The 22,301-nt window shown below is 44.4% G+C and overlaps 1 protein-coding gene across 1 annotated transcript in view; it reads right to left on the bottom strand.

The window, feature by feature from the left end:
* SMOX (spermine oxidase) overlaps positions 1-22,301 on the bottom strand; it is a 57,100-nt gene that overhangs the window by 897 nt on the left and 33,902 nt on the right. The window contains exons 3-6 of the mRNA XM_067297216.1: positions 20,331-20,557; positions 12,166-12,339; positions 8,797-9,496; positions 934-1,094 (exon numbers count right to left, since the gene is read on the bottom strand). Of these exons, the coding sequence (XP_067153317.1) occupies positions 934-1,094; positions 8,797-9,496; positions 12,166-12,339; positions 20,331-20,557 (1,262 nt within the window). The remainder of the gene's footprint in view (positions 1-933; positions 1,095-8,796; positions 9,497-12,165; positions 12,340-20,330; positions 20,558-22,301) is intronic.

Genomic DNA, 22,301 nt, shown 5'->3' on the forward strand with positions numbered 1-22,301 from the left:
CTGTCTCAAAACCAGCAGGGTAAGAGTAAGCATTGTCTCTTATGTCAATAGTTAGGTGTTTGCTAAAATTGGTGCCAACTCAGTTCTGAGGCAGAGATTTCAGATTCCTCACTTCCCTGAGAAGTAGAGATCTGCTGAGAGGCTCTGAACGTCTCCTAAAACTCCTGCTATCTTTTTAATAGATTTCTGCGCTCTACAAAATTACGTGGTGGACTCAGGCTCTGGGCAGAGGAAACAGACAGCTGTTTGGGGGTTGCATATTCATTCACCCATCGTCTTTGGATATGGACACCTTACCCTGAATGATGGAGTGACTTTGGCTTAACGCATTACTGTTCATCAGCTGAGCTGGGGTAACTATCTCTAACTATAACTATGTGTGCTCTTAGTCTTCATGCTATATTCAAAAAGCAAAGGCAGCGTCTGAGGAACAAATTCACTGTCCCCTACCAATGTACAATTCCTCAGCCAAGGGCTGGACCTCCCTAATCCTCTACTGCCAACACAGAAGGATTTCCTGATATGCACCTCTGATACATTCAGAATTAGCCCTTAGCAGTGGTCATGCATTTAATGCTACATACCCAGACTACACTGCACATCAGAATAACACGCGCCTTCCTAAGCAATTTTAAACTGAGTACATGAGGTCAAAAGTCATCAAAACACAAAGATCACAATTACTCAGCAGCAATAGCCACACAGATGCCCAGCTCTTGATAATTTTAGAGAGAGCTGAGGGGATTCTCCAAAGTGGGATTCCAGTCATTAAAGAGGTAAAATCCTACAGGCATCATTTGTCCTGGGGGTTATGTATTAAAAAAAAAATGGAAAACACATCACTGGAGGCCCAATCAGACAACATTTCTTTCAACCTCCCTCCCAGTGTCATGTTAATCTTCTTGCCACAGGGCCAATTTGGGCCATACTTACAGTAGTTTTGGAGCTTTCAGCGTAAGGCAGTGGCTTAGCAAGTTTCTCTACATCAGCCCCACTAGACCCAACTTGGGTATAAGAGTAGGATCCACGGAAGTTGGGATTGCTGCCCCAGGAGGACCGCAGGATCCGGCGAGGTTTCGGAATGTTTGGATTCCCTGGGTGGAAATCAAGAGAAGACAAAAAACTAAGACAGTGTCAGAGAGAAAATACGGTAACATCGGTGCAAGGTGTGGGGTAGCATGTATTCAGACCGATTCACTGAAAATACATCCTGACAGAGCCTGTGGACTGCACGAAAAATGCCCTAAAACAGATCTCTCTTCTATTGCTGAGTGCTAAATACCCGTATCACAGAAATAGCATCCCTTTTAATGCCAGTCATCTTGCCCATAGCCTTCCATTTTGGGAAAGACTGTTAAGATGCTTATGTTCTTAAGAGATTGGGGAGCTCCAGGTAACCCTGGACACAGTCTGGCTGAAAATATAGAGCATTTCCTGGTTTCATTTGCCTTGGAGAGCATGGTGGTGATCAAGTCATCACATGTATCACTCATTTTAGCCATTTAGTTGGGTGCTCAGTCTAAACTAGATATTTAGGTAGTCTGCTGAGAGAGGTGCACCTCCAGAGAGGAATGGAAATAAGGGTGTAAGAAGAAGAAGACAAAGAAGAAGGCAAATCCTCATTCTGCAGAGGTGTGGGAAAACCTGACAGAAAGTTCTCCAAACCTGTATTTCTTACTCGAACTTTTACCTGGTCATCTCCCAAAGTTAATCTAAAATCCCGCAGATCTATTTTGTGGGATGCACATGGAAGTGAAAGAATGCTTATGAGGCTGGAAGCAGGGCTTCTAGATGGCTGCAGGAGTTCAACCGCTACAAGGACATTGGACCGAGGGGGAGCACTTGAGTGAACCAACGATAGTGCCATGATCATCCCACCCCAAAGACTACAGGAGCATATGGGACCCAGGGCTTGTAGCCAAGGCAGCCCACCTCCTGGCACCACAGCCCAGCTAGAACTCAAATACAGAGGGGCATACTTTGGAGAGCCTCTTGCTAGGACAGCTTGAGACCATTTCGGTCAGTGTCACTGACTGAGATTTTGTTGGAGTCCTGTGATTGTATTTGGCCTGGCAAGAGGGGAGAGATGGGACATGGAGAATTACAACGAAGTGGAATTCTCTCCTCAGGAGACCTCAGATCCACACTTCAGGCCACCTTTGAGGCAACCTCAGATTTCCAGGCAGGGTTCAGCTACTTCGTTCGAGTCTGGGAGACTGTCAGCACAAGAAGCAGGAGTAATTGGAACATTTCTGTGTCTTACACAGACTCTGACTCTGTAACACTTAAGCATGCTTAGCCTACTGAGAACACAATCTAAACTCCCCCACTTTCTTCACCAGGACTTACAGAGGGAGTAAAAATACAACTGTAAAAACTAGCTAGGCATTGTATTATTTAGTTCTATGAAATAATTATTTAGTCATGCCTTTAGACCCTTAAAAGCAGGAGCAGGTTATTTCCCTGGTTCAGCTACCCCTTTTAGGAGTACCGTGTGCCTAACAGAACTATGAAATATAAGCCACACAGAAAAGGTCACTTCACAGGGCGGCTGGCTTGCTGCAGTACATTGTCAACACTTTCTAACCACTAACCTCCAGGTCAAAACATGTCACTGCCTAGCAAATAAATACACCCTACCAATAAATACATCCTGCAACTGCATGTTGTTTCAGGAGTATAAACTTAGCATAACAAAACATCTAAAATATGCTCTTCCAAGAATCTTCGAAGCAGGAATGCCTGGGATGGAAGTGGAAAGCCCAAAGGGGTCTGAGAGGAGTGCCAAGGGAACACTTATCACTTTTTATTTTCAAGGGCTGTGGGAAAGCCCACGAGAATACACCATGAATACTGTTAGACAACACAAGAGAAAACGGGGCTAAAGAAGTCTTCCATCACATTCCATTACACAAAAACAATCGCTCAGTGTATTTTCAAATAAGAGGACACTGCAAAGGGCTGGTGATGCCTCTTATGTAGCTAGTGCATGTTCTCATTGTCACGGTACCTAGAAGATTTTCAGTACCGGAGTCAATGTGTAAGATGATGATAAAAAGACGATAACACTGGGAACACATAGTGTTACAAGCAGTGAGACAAGGGCAGGGATAGATCAGAACCAGCTCCTTTATTGACTCCTTGGCAGCCTGCAGATAAGGGCAAAGATCTCCTAGAAGACTTGAATTTGTTAACAAAAGGGTTTGTGCGGCCAGCAGCCCAGTCAGCAACTGTGTAAATCAGCAATATTTAATAGATTCAGTCGTTTAGACTCTGGTTAAAACAGCAGCTTTGTATATCTCTAGGGTTTCCCATAGTTTCCCACGTGCATATAAGGAGGTAAACAGCAGCATTCCCACCAGGGAATGATTCTTAACATAGCCACTTCATCACAGGGGAAACTGTGGCGCAGCAAAATGAAGAATGTGACCTTGGTCAGATGGCAGAGCTTCATGCAGAGATGCCTGAGCCAGTGGACAGTGTGGAGCAGGGCTAAGGAGCCTGGGTACTAACGCAGCTGTATAGCTCCCAGAACTGAAGCCAGTCTTCCCCCCAGTGTCACGCTGCATGGTGTGGATGTACCAGCTCACGTGAGCTAGCTCAAAGTTCTTCAGCATATCAGACCGCATGAACATGATCCATGTCTCTGTGTCAGCGACAGAGAAACCTCACATCCCCTGTTACACTACTCCACTTCTACCACTATCCCACCCTCCCCTTTGCCTACAGGCTTGCAAGACTGCAAACAGCAGCAACTATCATGCCTCTACACTTGTGAATTTATGCACTAGTTAGATGAGGAACCCGTTATCTTTGGGGTGGGAAGCTTGGGGAACACCAGTCAAGGATTCACATTATCTCCCAACTGTTTCCAGAGAGAAAAATCATTTCAGCGGCATGCAGAGAAGAAGGAGCTTGGTCGAAGGTCACAAAGGAAGACACAACACAAGCTCCAGTCCTGACCTGTTCTTTGCAAGGCAGAATCTACAATGACTGGCACAGTCAGACTGTTTCAAATAATATATTTAACTGGACTTCCTCAATCTGCTTTTAAATATATGAGTAAATATGTGGGCTGTTTCTCTTTACCTACAGATAAAAGCAACTTAATGGATATAGATGTGAAAACTTCTAAGAACTGAGCACAGATTCACTGTCCAAACAGACACAGAATGGCTAAAAATGGACTTCAGTCATCACTGAAACACGAGAGCACACATTTTTATGACACAAACTCATACTTGTGAAGTTATGGAAAATAAATCCATGTGCCTCAAACTATCCACTCTTTATTAAACTATTGGGAGATATGGTTACACATATTTATTGGTTATGGGGCTGATTATGAAACACAGGATGATCATAAGATCAGCTCATAGATCTTAATTAAATTAATACACCCAGATTTAGATGTCTGCCTGTGAGCAGAGGGTCTAAGCTCCCATCACAGCCAACAGAGATCTACAGTACTGTTCAACTACCCACACATTACTGTCTACAGCCATAGAGAGTACACATTAGGGTATCCAAGGAATCCACATGGAGCTTGCAGATATGACACTGAGCCTATAGGAGATCCCTTCTCTAACAGAGAAATAGCTGGAGGACAGGCAGGACACCTAAGGGCATCTTCAATGACATTAAAAATGTCATGGGTAGGAGCTGAACTGAGCCCCAGTTTATCATGGAGTAAAGTGGAAGCTCAGGGATCCAGCTCACACATAAACACCTAAACTTAGGTCTTAATCTAAGACATGATAACTAATCAGAAAGAAAACACCATGGATATCCTCTCTTGAAGATGAGGATGGTTTTACCCACGTAAGAAGCTACGAAGCCAGATAGATAGCTTTGATACTTAAATAGGAAGTAGGATGAGCCAGCTGATTTACTGTCTCTAGATAAGTTTCTCATAGAAATAGGTTTGGATTTAAGCTTCTCTAAAATCTGGTGGTCTTCATTTAAAGCTATGAGGTCCACTGGAGTCAGCCTTCAGATCAATGTTTTCAAACATGTGGGAATTAGGCACCATGAAGCTGCCCTGACCAGGTTCAAAGCACCTTAGGTAGATGATCTGCTCTGATCTAACTCTGAACATCAATTCTGCTTTACAATACTGCAGGGAGCCTGCTATGTGCATGGAGACGAAAGTGTGGAAACCCCTTGCAGAAAATAGGGACAACTGAGAAAGCTAAAAGCTCATACTCACTATGAGATCCGGAAAGTACATGAGAAACAGAAAGAACAAAGCACCTCTCCCAGCAAGAACTCCCACACAACACCTCCAGGCTCAGCTTGACAAATTCGAGTACTTCAGAGGGAAACAGGCCTGCAATTACTACCCTCTGGCTTCTAACTCTCACAGCTTAACCAACAAAGAAACTCGTACAAGACACCTAATTGTTTAAAGGCATCACATTTAATCAGATTTAGAGGATGCTATGCTTTTCAGCCATCCAGTTCTGAAGAGCTGCAATTGTCAATGGTTCTGAGGTTAGAATGATCCTGAGAGTTTCCACAGCAAAGACAGATAATCCGCTAATCCGCTACACTAACCTGCATGTGAAATTTAAGGTCACAGAGGCAAATAATCTCCTCATGGACAGAAATTCCCAGTTTAAAATAACACTGAGCCTAAAATAAAGGATTTAACGTAGGACTGGTCCAACACCCTCTGAAGTCAGAGCGGGTAATGAACCAAGGCAACGGACCAGAAAAACACAGCTGAAGATGGGAACTCACATGGTTAATGCATTAAGTCTGTAAAAGAGGGATAAGAGTTAGGAAAGCTGGAGCCTTTATACCCAGAACATGCAAGCTACAAAGGATGAAGTGAACATAGAAAGGTTAATGCTACCTACTTTCATTACTGAATAATAGTCCTAAGGTTCCCTCGTAGCAGACAAAAACTTCTTCAGAAGATGTCTTGGAGCACCCAATGAGGTGTGGAAGATCTGAACTGCCTTATGGAAGAGCTTCTCTTCACATTGAGCATAGGAAGTTAGGGAAACTAGTCTCCCAACTCAGTCCCCTGACTTACATGAAGTTGGGTGGTGGGAAAACCCTTTAAAAGCTAGACTTGGTGGTGCTAAGTAGACCAGGGAGTACTGGTCATGTCCAGAAATTTCTACAATTAGATCACAGATAGAAGGCTGCTTTGCTCCCATTCTCCAAAAACAAATAAATCTGCTGAAAAAAAACTATTGTTAACTGATGTTCTAGAGCTTTTTACTTAGAGGACTTCAAAACATGATTCTTTTCCAGGAAAGGGAAGGGGCTGCTCTGCTGTACACAGGAGACCAGTTTTGGAAACGTGCAGACAACTTAAGCCTGAAGTCTCCAAGACTCAGTGCCAAATATCCTTGAATAAGCAGTTCAGCCATGAGATAGATGAGCTCCAAGACGAGGTGTAGGCTCAGGACTCTTAGAAAAAGGACAACAGTCCAGAGGCTTCTCTGGATCCCCGGACACAGATTTACTTGTTTCTGTGCTCTGCTCCACATCTCACCATGACTGGCAGCACTCCTCATGGCTAGGCATACTTCACCCCTTGGGGCAATGGTCTAACCCATTCTCACATGCCCAGTGGAAAGAGTTAGTGGAGAACATCATACGTCCTTGCACCTGGTCCAGTTATTACTGAGGTATCACTTCTCTCATGAAGCCCCCAAGGAAAACGGGGGAGGAAGGGTAACTGGAGATAAACCCAGTTACCTTAGCAAGGCTATCTCGGAAGACTAGGCAAGGGTTTTCTGCAAACTAACAAGCTTTGGGGGCAAAAAGTAGAATGGGCCACATTGTGTAATGGGTGCTCCAAGGACAGGTGTTCTTGCAGTTCCAAGCAGCTGGAAGAGGGGACCTCTCTCAGTTTATGCAAAAAAGGTACATTATAGGGCAAGGCCCTGGTAAATTCAGTCTGAATTTCTTCAGGGTAGGATAACCCAGGATTAGCAAAAGGCTGAGATGGAGCTCATGCTGCTGAACAGTCTGATGGACAGAGACCAGGTGCAGTATCAGCTGGAACAGCAACCGCAGCACGTACTGACAGCACAGTGCCAACATATTTCTAGCCCGAGAGGAAGAGAGGAACGTCCAACACATGCAAACAATAACAATAACTATAAAAACAGCAAAGGAGCGCAGGAAGGAAAAGGTAGAGAACACTCCCATTTGCAACAGTGAGAAAGACCTAAAGAAATTCTCGAAAATGAATCAAGGTATTTTAGAAAAAAAAAAGGAGGGGGGGTTAAGCAAGAAGAGCTGCAACAAACAAGGTTGTTTATACACTTTGGGAGATGTCATCACTGGAACAACTTGGCCTTAAAGAACAGAAGAGCCTCCTGCTACGCTTGCATCGGGCAGCAGCTGGCCTGCCGAGGTCAGAAGGAAAGAAGGGATACCCAATACCCAACACCACTTAAAAAAAAAAAAAAAAAAAAAAAGCAGCTCAGGAACCAGAAGCTGCCTGGGTACAGGAACAGAGGTGTCAGAAGCAGAGGATAAGCCACAGGTTCATTCTCCAACATAAAGTCACTACTTCTGGTGGTAGCAGAAACTGGGATTCAATTTTGGTCTCAGCATTAGAGTTTCTGAAACCAAAGTCTACCCCACGATTTCTAAAGAGACTAGTAAGATGTAATATTTCTTTTGGCAGTAGCCAGTTATGCAGGTAGTCCTCAGCTTCCAGGACCCTTTCTCTAGACCTCAGCACTGTCTGTAGCAAATGGTCTGTAAGCACAAGGGAAAGCTAAACATGTGAAGGCAAATTTCTCCAGATAACTGGAGGTCCATGGAGAAGAGGGGAAGGCTGGAGACTTGCTGAATATTGACATTTGGCTAACACAGGTTAGTAGATATAAATAGCTTAATCAGGAGACTCATCTCTAGAGTAACATAAGATACATCCAATCTTGTAAAACACACTGCTTTTATAATTGCTTGTAATTATGTATAAATCAAAAATCCTTTTTTGAAAGCTGCTAAATGAATCAATCACCACTCCTTTCAGTACTACCACTTTACACTTGCACAGTGTCTTCCATCTGAGGATCACAAAGAACTCTGTAGACACTCAAAGCCTCTTCCTTGGAAAGCTGTGCAAGCTCTAGAGAAGTGACTGCAGACAAATTAAGGCCAGGCTTGTTCAAGTACCAAAACTTTTAGTGCTCTCATCTTGGATTTTTTCAGCATAGCACACAAGACCTGTACTGCTCCAACTGCTGCCTTTAACGTGATGTGCACTCAGTACCTGTGAAATCAGTCTGAAGTTCTGGAAGGTTTAGGTCAGGCACCCAGAAATGGAAACTCTCAAGATCAATGGACACTTGGCCAATGAGATTCCCATATGGCCTCATGGTGAACAGAAGGCAGGGATGTGATTCAACGACCACATCACAGGACCTAATTTGATCTAATTTGATCCAACCTCACTAGCTTTAATAGAGCTCTGCTGCTTTCCACTCCTGAGATCAGTCCTCAGGAGTCCTGACTCTGACAGTTTCCAGCTGATGAAGCGTTATCTGTGATTAAATGAAACAGAGTATGTGGAATCCTCAGGCACTTCAGCCCACCACTTCCTGAGCTGGTTATCAGCCTCTCTGTAAATAGCTCTCAGGCACACCTAAGCCCCTACAGCAGGAGGTATGTCGGAAGCACTTGTGCAGCCCATCCAAGGGGATATAAATGCCAAAGAACTAAAAATTGCTTTAATGCATTTCCTTCCCAGTAGTAATTCAAAACCCCAGACCCACTCTCCCTCTCTTCTCCACTTGTCAAAGAAACCAGAGCATGGCTGACCTGTAAATTTACGTAGCATTTCAGTGCAGGTTTCTGCCACAGTTTCATCATCACACTTCTCCATAATCAAAGCCTCTTCTCCACAGATCCAGCCACTCAACACATAGCCATACCGCTCTGGTGGGTAGAGTACATCAAAGCTGCAGATCTTCTTGTACCACAGCTCCTCAGGATAGGTCAAGCTCTCACTCTCTGCCTCATCTTCCCAGACAAATTGGATGCTGTTGCATTCAGAACTCCAAAACGGCTCTTCAAACTCCAGGAAAATCTTGTCAGTTGTACTGATTCCTAGTTTCTCAATGGCCATCACCTTCTCCTCAGGCAAGCGAGGATGGAACAGGCTCTCATGGCGTTTCTTCAAGACTCCCAGAGACACAGTCACAATGACGTGGTCAGCTGGGATGAACTCACAGTCCTCGCACTCCACGAAGACATCATAGCCCTTGTCCTCCTCAGGGAGGTCACTGTTGTGGTCAGCCACCTGCTCAATCTCCTTGCTGACCGACTGGTTCCAGTGGATGCACTTGACTGGCTTGCGGAGCTGAATGACAGACTCGGGAATGGAGCGGGCCAAAATCTCCACGATTTTAATGAAACCGCAAGGAATGATGTGATGAGCTCCAGGAATTTCGGTCCATTCCCCAAATTCGCTGAGCGAGACCTCATCCATACTGTGGGAGCTGCTCTCACAACTCTCTACCTAAGGAAAAGCAACACAAAAGCAACATTGCCACAAAGCAACTCATTTTGCCACAGCACAACACTGCAAGGCCACACAGGAGCTGCACAAGCTGGGAGTCCTGAATCCCACTCTTAAATTACATTATTGTTGCTAAAAAAGATGCATTTTGCCACAGAATGTGAAAATATATATATATATATATATATATATATATATATATATATCAATCCTTAGTCTTGCTTCCTATAAGAGAAACCATTTTTATTTTGTCATGGTAACAAGCTGCATCGACTTTGGTTGCATCGGCCACAGCTTTGAGACAATGTCTCTGCTTCTGCATCATTCTGGGTTACAGTTCTGACCATCTCCTTCCATTTAAAACCCCACTGCAGTGGCCAGGGACTGGCTGCTTGGCACTGCAAGAACAAAAGCTGGAGCCATGTTAATCAGATGTTCTTCCCAATGTTAAAAAACTTTCCCATTCCATGAGGAGCCATGAGTAGATGAGAAACTCTTGACAGCTATTTCTGCTGTCTGCAGATTTCAACACGCTGTCAAATAGTTAGCAACCACCAAGATAGCAATCTGCAGCATAGGGGAGAGGATCCAACACAGAAGGAACTGAATAAGATAGAAAAGGGAAATGTTAGAATATGAGACACTTATATCTGATTTACTTGATGTGATTATCAAAGCTTTAGACTCGGAACCTATTTGTTAATGTTAGCAGAAGTATTAGGCAAAGCTGTAGCTTGCATCAATCCCAGGAACAAAAGCAGGATGTTTGACCCGACTTGTGATAAGTTTCTACTGACAATGCTGATGCGTGGGACATAGTGATCTTACAATGTGGGCTTCAAATCACCAGAGTCACATTCATTCCCCCACTGTAATTCTTTAAACAAGCATTTTAGGCAGAGGGAACATTACAGTTCCCTGCCTCACCCTTTGGCCAATTATCCAGGCCTTTCCAATCTGTAACATCTATGTTGAGAAGCCTGGAAAGCCCAGCGTCCTCTCCCTGTGGAGCATCCTAGTGCAGGGCAGGGATCTCTCTGCCGGGGCTAGGATGTCACACAAACAAGTCAAGCTCCTTTTTAGAAAAAGGTCAAAGTTGTACTAGAGTGGTTCACAGGCAGAGAGGAAGAGGCTGCTCGTGATCCTGTGACTGTATCCACACAGATGGATGTCCCTTCCCGGGCATTACCCAGTGTCTCCGTGAAGGACTGAGAAGGTGCAACCACTGGGCCAGGTTGCCAGTAGCTAGGCCTTGAAGATCTGTCCTCTGAGTCCATCCGATGGTGGGCCAAGCACTCTCCAGCTCCCAGAGTCAGTGCTGTTGGCCCGCTGGCACAGACCCTGCACGCTGACTAACCACCCTGGATCACGGAGCAGGTCGCTCATCCTGCCTGATCACAGGACGCTCCACACTATGAAGGTGACAAACAGGGATGGCCTATTGGGTTATTCCAACCGCAAAGGAAGACTACAAACCAGTTACCAGGGAGAAAAACAGGCAACTACCGAGACTGGACTTCAGCTGAGACACCAGCTAATCCACATTCTCTCAGCAGCTGCTCTGATCTGATAGTCTTAAGTATCAGAAGCTCTGTTATTCTCAGGTATTACACATTAGAAGGGATTTGCAAGAGTTACAGAAAAGTCTCCAGCTGCAGCAACCACAGAAGCAACCACCAGAAAAATCAGGTATATGAAATAACTAACATCATCGGCATCGATAATGTTACATGGCTAACACAATATATTAGTCACTAGGTGGCAACTGTGGAGAAACCCTGCTACACAAGGTCTTGGGTTAGGACACTGATAGATCAGAACAGTGATCAGGACGCCTAGGTTCTAATCTCAGCGTTACCACAGACCTCCTGCAAGATTCAAGTAGGTCTTTATCTCTCTTTGTTTCAGATTTCCACCTGTGAATAGCAAATACTACATACTTACCCACGTCACAGAGTGCCGCTTGGCTCCCCTGCCTCATTTCATAAGCCTTTAAGTCATTATAATTGAAATAGGAACGACTGCTACACTTTACTTGTGGAGTGCTTGATGCAGCATTAAGTCCTCGTCCCACAGAGATCTCATTTAGGCCAAGGCATCAAGGAGATAAAAAGAACTAGGGAAGCCGTGAGGAAAAATGATTAGGACATGGGTTTACACAGTCTGCCTTTGATTTTATTGCTTTACCTTTAAGATGCTTTCCAGGGATTTCCCCAGCAAATTACTAGTATCAAATTTACATTTCTTCTGGTCTCTGAGGTATAGACAGAGGCAGAAGGGGGTAAAGATATTTTGGCCGGATCACGGGGTCCCAGGTGTAAGGCACAAGACAACACATTGCTCAAAGAAGCTGACAACAGACTAGCTTCAGTTGGTAAGAAAACTTTACATTGCACCGGAAAATTTAACAAGGTTTAGGAAATGTCCTTCTAATTAGAAACCTGGAAACTCAAAGAAAGACAAAACGAGCAAATGTATTATTTCTTGCAGCCCACTATCTTAGCATCTGCCTCAGAGGGAAAAGTTGTCTATATAAACATGAATTGCCCCAGCTGCAAGAGACCACTGAAAGCAATGCCTCAGTGACAGGCAAGGCTTAACCAGGTCTCTGAGGTTCAAGATGGATCTGCCCTTGGTAAAAACAAACAGACAAAAACGTGCACACACACCTTAAGGTACTGCTGGATCATGGCTAGTTTCAGCCTCTTGACGGCCTCCGTGTCATCCGGATCGGCTTTGACACGTTTGCGCACTACGTCCCGTGTAAAGACGCCCACACTATTCTGGCTCTCAGCATTGACTGGTTTACCTCGTTGGAAGAATTCTTGAGTCAAGTTATAGACCTGCCAGAGACAGGACAGAAAGACGGACAAAGTGATTCACAGAAGAATCCCAGCCCCACGCAGCATGCTTCTTCCTCCATCCAAAACCAGGTCACCTCCTTTTGTCAGCTCTGGAGATCCAGGCTTCTAAATCAGTTTTAGCAGTTTATTGTGCCCTCTGTTCCAACCCCACACCAAGTTGCACCCACAGTTCTGTTGGTCAGAAGAAGACAGGAAGCAGCACTTCCCTCCTCCAGGCACAGAAAAATGGCCACAGATAATCACCCTCGCTCACCTGCAATAGTTTAATTACTATTAAGTCATATGTTGAGTATGTCTGTTCTCTCACTGGCACAAGACCAGGCCAGACAGTCCTGTAATTTTCAGGAGCTAAATCCTGTTATTTGACCAGCTGTTTAGATATGGCAGCTGGATCAGTAAGCCAGTTGCCTGGAGGTAAGGGCAGACTGCAAAGTATCTCCATCTAGAGACCACCACAGGAGTGACAGAAGGGTAGTTGAGAATGTTAATAAGGGCAGATTTTTAATCTGAGGAGATCCAGATTCCTGCCCTAGCTTTTCTATGGGGCAGGCTTGGGTCTGCTATGTGTGATTTTTGACTCTGCTGAGCAGTGACATAACTTGGGTCAACCCCATTCTCCATTCAAAGTCTGCTGGGAGTGAACTCACACACTAAGACCCATGCTCTTCCTAGCCTCTGACATTAAGGCACCAGCTCTTCTCTCCTCCAACCTCAATGTCTCAGGCGCAATTCCTGGTGCAGACTCTATGTTTTAAAACCTTTCTCAGGTAGCAGGGCCCAGACGTTTGACTACTCTAACCTGGAACCAGCCTTTCCACCCTCTCCGTTATCCTAACTGTTTAGCAATAATGCCCAGGAATCCATCAGGCTGGGGGAATTCAGTCTCATGTTTACTCTCCTGTTGTCCCCTGAAAAATAGGAAGTAACAAGCACAGGCTTAGCAAAGGAATTTTGTATGCACACAAATTTTACTTGTTAAGTACAAAAAAGGTATAGATCCATGGAAAACAAAGACTTTCTCAATATACCACCACCAGGAGTAAGCCTGAGAAGGACCAACAGGAAAGAACCCTTTCTAACCAATCATTCCTCTTTGAAGAAGATATTCCTGATATTTTTTTACCCCAGTTTTCCAGAGTATAAGCTGCTTAAAAGCAAGAAAACAACCATCCACCCTGGCCATCCGCTTGTGGCTGTCTGGAGCAATAAGTACTTCTGTCTGCAAGATTCTCAGAACAGCCTGCAGTTGAATCATGGCCCTTCATTTCCATGGAAAAACTCTGAGGAACCTTGTAACATCACACAGGAAAGCTCTCATAAGGTACCTCACAGAAGGGCAACTCATCCCATTAATAACTCGTTTGCCCAGAATGAGTCACCTTCTCATTCATATCATGCCACAGGGGTGCACAGTGCTTTTACAAGTAGAGTGGCAAGTTCCCTGCTTGGTGAGTTTTTCCTGTCAGAGACAGTTTGATTACAACTCATGTTCCTTTTTGGAGACAGATTATTTGGGTTTATCCAGCACTGAAGAGTCCACTAGAAAGTAAATGCCTGGCAGGAAGCTGGCAGAACTGTGCCATCTTCTCCATCAAAGTCTCCTAAAGCTTCCCGTTCTCTGCTGATTTGGCTAACCCACCATGTTTTACTGTCCAACTGCCCCCCATGTTCCCCAGAAGCTTGATACGATTTATATTTTCTCTCAGGTTTTAGGAGTAAAGTGTATTTGAGGAGGCAGAATGGAGGGAAGATGAGGAAGGGGATGCAGTGAGGGAAAATGCATGGCAGTGGTAGGAGTAGGAGAAAGCAGCTGAGTGAATGGGGGAAGGACAGTAGATGAGGATAAGTAAGGGATGGCAAGGAAACCGAGAAGGAAATAAGTGAAAGAGGGAAATAAAGGAAAATAAACAAAAGAAGGGAGGAGAAGTAGTCATAAGAAAAATGAGTGGAACTGCTGAAGACAGAAGAGAATTGCAGACACTGACTGGACATGGAGCCATTCCAAGATTTCCAGGTAAGAAAGGCTGGGAGCAGTGCCGTATACTGAAGTGAAGACTTCCAGCAAAGAAAATGAAATGGTCTCTTCTCTATCCCCCAATGCCACAAGCTGTTTGGCAGTTTCAACATCCCACAGTTCTCAGGTCTACTGATTTCCGAAGCCCAAACCACTTCCAACAAGTACAAGCTGCATAGACCTTGCGTCAGCATAATGCAGCTCAGCTTTCATAAGCCGATTGCACACTATAAGCAGATAACGCATTCACAAGACAAGCAAAGCTGTATTAAAACCCAGTTACCACTTGGCCAAAAGGATAAGTGAGTCATGGGCGTGTTTTTATTAAGCATTGTATTCTTCATTGCCCAACAGAGGAAAGAGCAGAAATGAACAATTCCCTGTGCTGTAAACATCAAGTAAAACCTGGTGAAAGGTAGTGTCAAGAACCCACTGAAAGATTCTGCTGATATTATAATTTACCCTACAAAATGGCCATGTATTAAAACTGAGGGCACCATGCCCATCAGCAAGGACAACTACACCATATGCAGTCCAGACTCATCTCTTTTTCTCTAATCACAGACCTGACACAGCAGGAAGAAGTAAAAAGGACAGACTGCATCTGCGTTTGCTCCCGGCTCCTACTACAGGCAAACTCACATCCCGAAGCAACGATCCACTCGTTCCTCACTGAAGCTCCTCTAGGCTGGGGCACAGTAAGTGGTCCCAGAAGCATGCCTGCAAGAACCATGAACAGAAGCAAAAGAAGCAGAACATCTCAAGCGACTATCCTTTTTAGGCAGACAGCCATCCTTAACACTGAGGGTTTACATACAATCCTGAGGGGAAACGTGGCTGAACAACAAAGATTAAAAAGAATTAATTGAATGGCTTTAATCCTAAAATGGCTTCACTTTGGCTCAGATATTCTACCTCCTTTCTGACCAGCTTTGGGGCAGGGGTCTCTGCAGAGAACACGGGCTCTACCAGGGATGTCCTCTCTATTATCCCAAGGTTTCCACCTCCACATGTTTAATACATATGGGCTCATCTACCACAGGAAGAGGCAGTCTCTTAGGAGGAACAAATCTAAATAAAGAAGCTTTTCAGCACTGGAAGAGATCAGGAAAGCACATCCCCATCCACGCTCTTTCCTGTCAGAGCGGCTCGCAGTCCTTAGCATTGTCTTTTTGTCACTTGGCTTTAAAACTCAAGTGACTTAATCCCCGGTTGGCAAAACCCCTGAACGAGATAGGCCCAGACATCTGTCAGTGCAATAGAGCGGCAGGGAGGGAACGGTGACTCTCGGTGGCCCTTCAGTCCTGCTTTCTACGATAACGCAAGGCACTAGAGTTTAATTGGAGATGGCATCAAGCCCAGCACAGGGTGGGGGTGAGAAGGGTGGAAAACTCTGCAATTCTTTGGCTGCATCCCTCCCCCAGAAACTGTGCAGCGCACAGGAGAAAGCTGACAGATAACGAGGCCGTTAATTAGCTGATTGTTAAAGGGAGGGTTCCTGGGAAGCAGGCCCTTAGGGATCATGTCTTTACTGAAAAGCCTAAGTGAAAATAGGCACGTTTCTTAAATCAAGTTGGCCAGCGGACTGTGAAATCCTTGGGCAGGCAAAGCAGCGCAATTTGCTACCTGGGTTTAACCAGTCAAACTCACCAACTCCCTCCCAACCTTCACAGATACCTGGGAGCTGGCATTAAATATCTCTTTGCAGTGAAAAAGGAGCACTTACTAGTGACAGAAGAGCAACTCTGAGATGGGTTGTCCCGATTCACATTTTCTCAGCAGGTATACATGCACACGAGCACTCGAGCTGCCGCTGTTTTAGCCCTCGGAGGTCAGGCTCCTGTCCCGCTTCTTTGTGGGTCGTGCAGATGTGCTATAAGCAGGCAGAGCCCTAAATCCCTCCCAGCCCCAGGATCCCCCAATTATCCTAGCAGGAATGGCAAGAAAGGTGGGAAGATTATGAATATGTGTCACGGACGTGACAGCCCAGAGAAGCTTCCAGTGCTGGTACTTAACCTCTCCTCCTCCCTTCGAGAAGCTGACCAAACAGGCAGATGATGACTCTGAGCAACGCCAGCCCTACACAGTACAAATTATAAGGACGGTCTTAAAACAACCGTGGCCGGAGAGCTGTCTTGCCAACTGCAGGCCTGATGCCCTTTGCGATGGGCACTGCTCGGCCAGGGTGCAGGGGGAAATACAGGCAGCTGCTCTGCAGGAATGGGGACAATCCTTCCAGACGCTGCCAAGCTCACAGAGGAGCGCTCAAGTCACCTTGGTCTCCAGCTCGCAGTAAGATTTTGACTGTCCTTTCTGCTATAGAAACGAAGAGATGAGCAGTCATATTGCACGGCTTCCTCACAACCAAATAAAGGCTTCTGTGAGACATCCCTGCAGCTATTAAAAAATTCAGGCTACTGCGAATAAAACGAAGCAAAACTTGTATAGAAGAAGCCAGCCAAAAAAAAATTGGATAAGCGCCTGGAAAAAGTGTAAGGACTTTCCAAATGAACGAGCAAGGCAAGGCTCTGGAGGTATTGAGGTGCTTTGCCTTTCATACCAGGGGAAGTCAGTATAGGAGAGGGGAGTCCTAAGGCTTTGCTAGGCTCCAGCTTCAGTGACCCACATGCTGAGCAAAACACTCACCCAGAGGGGACCCTCTGCACTTCGTATTCACCAGAATTCGGTGTCTGAATGACAGGATAAGTGGGAGGAGGGACATGCAGACGGAGAAGCGGGGCTGGAGGACACACTCGAAGCCAAGCGCACAGCAGCAGCAGCTGCAGCGAAGGAAGGGCAGCGTGCGAGTTCGTGGGAAGCGAGCAGGCTGCGTAAGGGAAGGCAGGCACGTGAAACTGTGACAAATTTAGCCTCCGTTCATTCAGGACTGCATTTTCCACTGCTAATGCCAGTGCTCAATCCCTGATTAGGGTTTACATCATGTGGTTGCTGCTTGCTTTTTTTTTTTTTTTCTTTTCTTTCTTTCTTTTCAGGTCAGGGCAGTTTGCGTTGCAGCCTTTGCTACCGCACGCTCTTCTACAGGGGGAGATGCAGCGAGAGAGGACACGATGTTGGGACTGCTAACAGCAGGGAGTCCCGAGACGGCTCCGGGAGCTGCTACGCTACAAGGCAGAGCGTTAAGTCTGCCACATGCACCTGACTTCAGGATTTGGTGAGCTGCAGAATTGCCGTTTACCCTGCTGATGCAACAACGTCAGGATGTGACAAAAACACCTCGCTGTTAAATCCTGCCTCCAACTAAGAGTAGAGGTACAGAACTGAAGCCCAAACTCCTACCTTTTCTCCCCAGCACCCACTTCCTCACCAGTTAAAGCAAGAGAGTAGTGGCCAGCCAGGACAGAAAAACCCGACGGAACGGGCTCTGGTGAAAACGTAGAAAAGCTGAAGTGGGGGGGGGGAGGAAAAAAAAAAGGCAGAGATGCACCAGACTGACTCAACACATGCGTAAACAGAAACCTCCTCTGCACTTTATGCCAAAGGAAAAGCTTCCCAAAGGCGCATGCCTGCTGCACATGCTGCTGTTTGCGCAGCCGCCAGGGCACTTGTATTTCACAGAGTCTTTTTTAACTGGAGTTCTTCAGCACTTCACACAACTCGCCTGAATTCCCACTTTTCCGAAATAGCACAGGGAAGAACCCACGGTCAGCTGTCTTAAATCCCTAAAGACCATTTAATCTGACACCCCAAAGAGAAGCTGGGACAAGAAGCTCCAGAGGACCTCAGCTGCAGTAAGATGCCCTCGCAAGAAATGTCAGCACACTGTGAAGGAATAAGGAATACAAAGTGCCTCCCCATCAAAAGCAATTAGAGCTTGGCTGATGTCCTCTTCTTGGCTCAAGCTGTCCCTTACACTTTTTTTTATGGCAGAGAGTAGCTGTAGACATTTTTACAATCCATAAATGTGAAATCCTTTTCTGTCTCCTAGCAATAAAGATATCCTGTGGCAACGATAAGCTAATTATGTGTTGCATAAAGAAGATTAACTTTTAATGTGTTGTTCTCTCATGTCACTGGCTGCCCCCTTTCTCTTGCTTTAAAGGAAAGGGTAGATTTACCAAATTCATCATTTTTAAACCATATGCACCTTGTTATAGCCTTTATCTTATCAGCTGTATCTCAAAACTAAGTAGCTCTCATCTTTGTATTTTCTTCTATTTCAGAGTCTGTCTGCCCCTGACACACTCCCTTTGCTGGAGATTTTCCTATTTTCTTTGAGACAAGATGATCATCGAACGCTGCCTGCAGTGTGGTGGTGTTCCATCCATTTACATGCATTAATGTTGCTTGCTGCACTATTTTCACTTATTCCCTCTCTCTCTTCCAGTCTTATTTGCTGCTGACTTTGCTCCAAGCTCATCTTACCTTTTTTTTCAGTTGATTGTGATTATGTTTTCAATCCAGTAATATGAAAAAGATGTTCAAACAAATTATCTCCACCTTCATTTGTCCAAGAATTCCCTCCCATGCTGTGGATTGCAAAGGTCCTTCCTTAATGAGGTTTCTTTGAAATTCCTACTACTCCCCTCTACAGCTGAAGTGATTTTGTGCCATCCCATCACAGATTCCAGCTCCGAGCCCCCAAATGTCAAAAGTCTCTCCAAGTAAAATGTCCACATTCCTTCTCTACATTCATTTCATGATAATTCATCACAGGCTACAGTAAAAAGTTTTTCTTGATGGCTTACTGAATGTTCAAGGAGATATTTTTAAACATAAAGTATGTAAGAGTAACTTGAATCTAGTGTGTGTTTAGCCACACATCAAATACTGGTGAAGTTCATTGTCAGATGAAAATCTGAAGGTTTTAGACATGACTATAGCCTGAAAAATATAATAATGTTTTGCTCCATTTTATACAAGCCACTCAGAGATCACATTCCTTGGAGAACAAGATAGTCTGCATTGAGCTCCCCTCCCCAAAATATAATTCATAAGTGACACAGAAAAAAATGAGGGAAACAATTATAAATGAACTTTGGCAAGCCTCCTCCTTCTACTTCACTCTACCTAAGGCTAAGTCTAGCTACTTAAAGCAGATAGAAGTATTATCAATCTTTCTATTTCATATGTGTCCAACACATAAACCAATATATATAACTGCATTTTCCCTCTGATAGAAACACAGTAGAATCACAAGAGCAATGCCAAGTTACATCAAAGCAAATTTGGTCCTTCCTGTCAAGGAACCTAACATCAGCTTATTGCTTCTTTAGCAGAGGTTAGTCTTTTCACTAAGCCTGCATTTCCATTTCCATCCTGCAATCTTCCATTTAGTACTTTTAGATTCTGCGTCTGTAGTTTGTTTTGATTTGGCTCTTCAGTCACACAACAAGGCCCTGCTCTACACTGAACTGAAGAGGTCATCACCGAACATGACGCAAAAGAAGTTAAAACAACTTTAAAAAGTGAAGCCCCTATTGGTCTGAATCTACTGGAAAGTATGCTAATTTCCTTCTGATGCAAGAAATCTTGCAATGCCTACGATACTGCGCTGATTTTGGCATACTACACAGCACGCTACGGTATTTATAACATCAATAAAATGTCACAGAGCTACAATATTTAGCTGGTTGTTGCTAAGGTTTTGCGTTCTACTTTGTTTACTAATTTGATCCCTACTTTATCCTGCTAATTAAGTAGCAACTTTCTACAGCAAATGATTGGATCTCCCCAGCAATAGTTGCTGGAAGTGATTAACTTGATGACAAACGTGGAAAGATTGTTCTTCCTAACAACAGTGAGTTAATCCCACATCAGGGATGTTAAATGGGGAAGAGTTAAGCAGATGAAAGCAAACTAAGTGTTGATCTTTTGAAAAGAAATTCAAGACTTTACCGGTTTTCTACCATTGTCCAGCACCTGTAGTGTTAAAACTGACAAGGGGTCCCCGTGTTCCAGACAAATCTACAGCCTGACAGGGCAGCTGAATACCAACCTCGTTGTATAAATCACTGAATTCTTCAACCACATCTTTCGGGATCCTTTGTCCATTGTTGGTAAGATGATAAGCCACCCCATTCTTGGAGTAAAGACTGATCCGGCCAACGCTTCTCTCACCATCAGTAGTCTCTTCAAGTAAACCATTGTCTTCTGCTAGATGATAGACTGGGTTTCCATGTGAACCATGGATCCACGTAGCTCCCAGTTCAAAAGTGGCGTGCCCTGTAGGAGTGTAAATCAAGCAGACTAGTTATGGAAACCTATTTTTCTGAAAGTGTTATCACATTCAATCCTAAATAAAATGTACATGTGCAAAACCAGAACAATTGCCTACGGACACCACATGTTTGAACACCACTTAAGTAGAGCTTTCCCTGCTATATGAGGGCAATATTAGTGTTCTTCAAACCAGTCCTCAGGATACAGTGTTAGACAGTGCTAGAAAGATGGGATGTTTCCAGTAAAGATACACCACAGTGCCACCTCTGATACTTACAGTGAAATGTGGAATCTTTTAGGTTCCCAGTTCTTATCATGGTTGTTGCCAGCTGCTCTACGCTTGCTACTTGGCCTTTCTATATCATCTTCTATAAAATTGCACCTAAGAACAAGACTGGAGAGTAGAGGACGTACTGCTCGTGCAAGCTATATACTAGTGAAAGGTGGGTGAGGGAGTAAAGGAGAAGAGCTGTAAGAATCCACACTGTACTGTTTCAAACAGGACCTAAGAGAATATTTACACAAATATTAAAGCAGGAGGGAAAGAACATATATAGATTACCTAAAGACTGCAAATATCTACTGTATTGGACAGGAGGAAACAGATACCCAGATGCAGGAAAAAAGCAGTGAGATGCAGGAAAAATGGGGACTGCCTTGGGATAGCAACATTGGCATGCTTACTAAGCCCTGTCCTGTGATTAAAAATGCATGTTATTTATAAAAATGCCTCAGGCTATCTGAAATAAAAAAATACATTTCCATTCTCCAAATGAGGAAATAGGTTATATTTTACTATTTATGCCTTTGAAAATTTAAATCAGGTTCAGAAGTCCAAAGCTAACTGTTTTAAAAAAATCTGACAAACCAGTCATCATCTCTTTCAGCATCCCAGTCAACACCACATAGTGTCACTTGTTCTGTAGAGGTATGTGAATGTGTGATTAAGACTAAGTGGGGTAGTTAACAGGCTGAAAGTTTTCACTCTCAACAGATTCTTTCTTGATGAAGAAAGATCATGCAGTTACCAGTCATCATATAGTGTTTAACATGTAAATACATGCTCAGACAGAAAAAACAACATTGCAGCATTATACCAATGCACTCAGGTTTACTGGCAGCAAGCTCCAAGAAATGCCACTCTCCCAATGAGACACTGCCTCTAAGGGAAGCCCCACACGCCTCGTTTTTCAAGAAGACAACAACCTCATCATTAAAGAGCACGGTGACTGTCCTTCAAAATATGTGTTTCATGGCTTGAGAGCGCAAAGACTTCCATGCATACCTAAAATAAAGCACGTGCTTAAAGGTGTGAGGCATCAAGGCACAAACGTGTGAATATTTAAGGCACCACAAATTCTAATATACCCCCAGAGCATCCAGCCTAGCGGAAATGACTGCTGTACTTTGGCAGCCAAAGGTACAAGGCTCATAAATACTGCATGTGGCAGTCACCTTGTTAACTGCAATCCTCCTGCGAGTCATCACATAGCAGATCAGCAGCAGGAATACCGCCTGCTGCTTCATGTCAGGAGCTTGCTCTCTGCTGCGCTAACAACCCCCCTGGATCTAGCTCTTATTTATAGGGCGCCTGATCTCTCCAAGAAATGCCAAAAGCACCAGCAGCTCCCTCTCAATTGGTGCTCAGTAACATGAATGATGTTGTTCAGGTTCTCCCATTTTCAATGGCTCTGTGGAATGTATTCAAATACCAGTAAATTAAAAATAGTCCATCCAGCCTGTAATG

The sequence above is a fragment of the Apteryx mantelli genome, chromosome 5 (assembly GCF_036417845.1).
Source record: "Apteryx mantelli isolate bAptMan1 chromosome 5, bAptMan1.hap1, whole genome shotgun sequence".
NCBI classification, from domain to species: Eukaryota; Metazoa; Chordata; class Aves; order Apterygiformes; family Apterygidae; genus Apteryx; species Apteryx mantelli.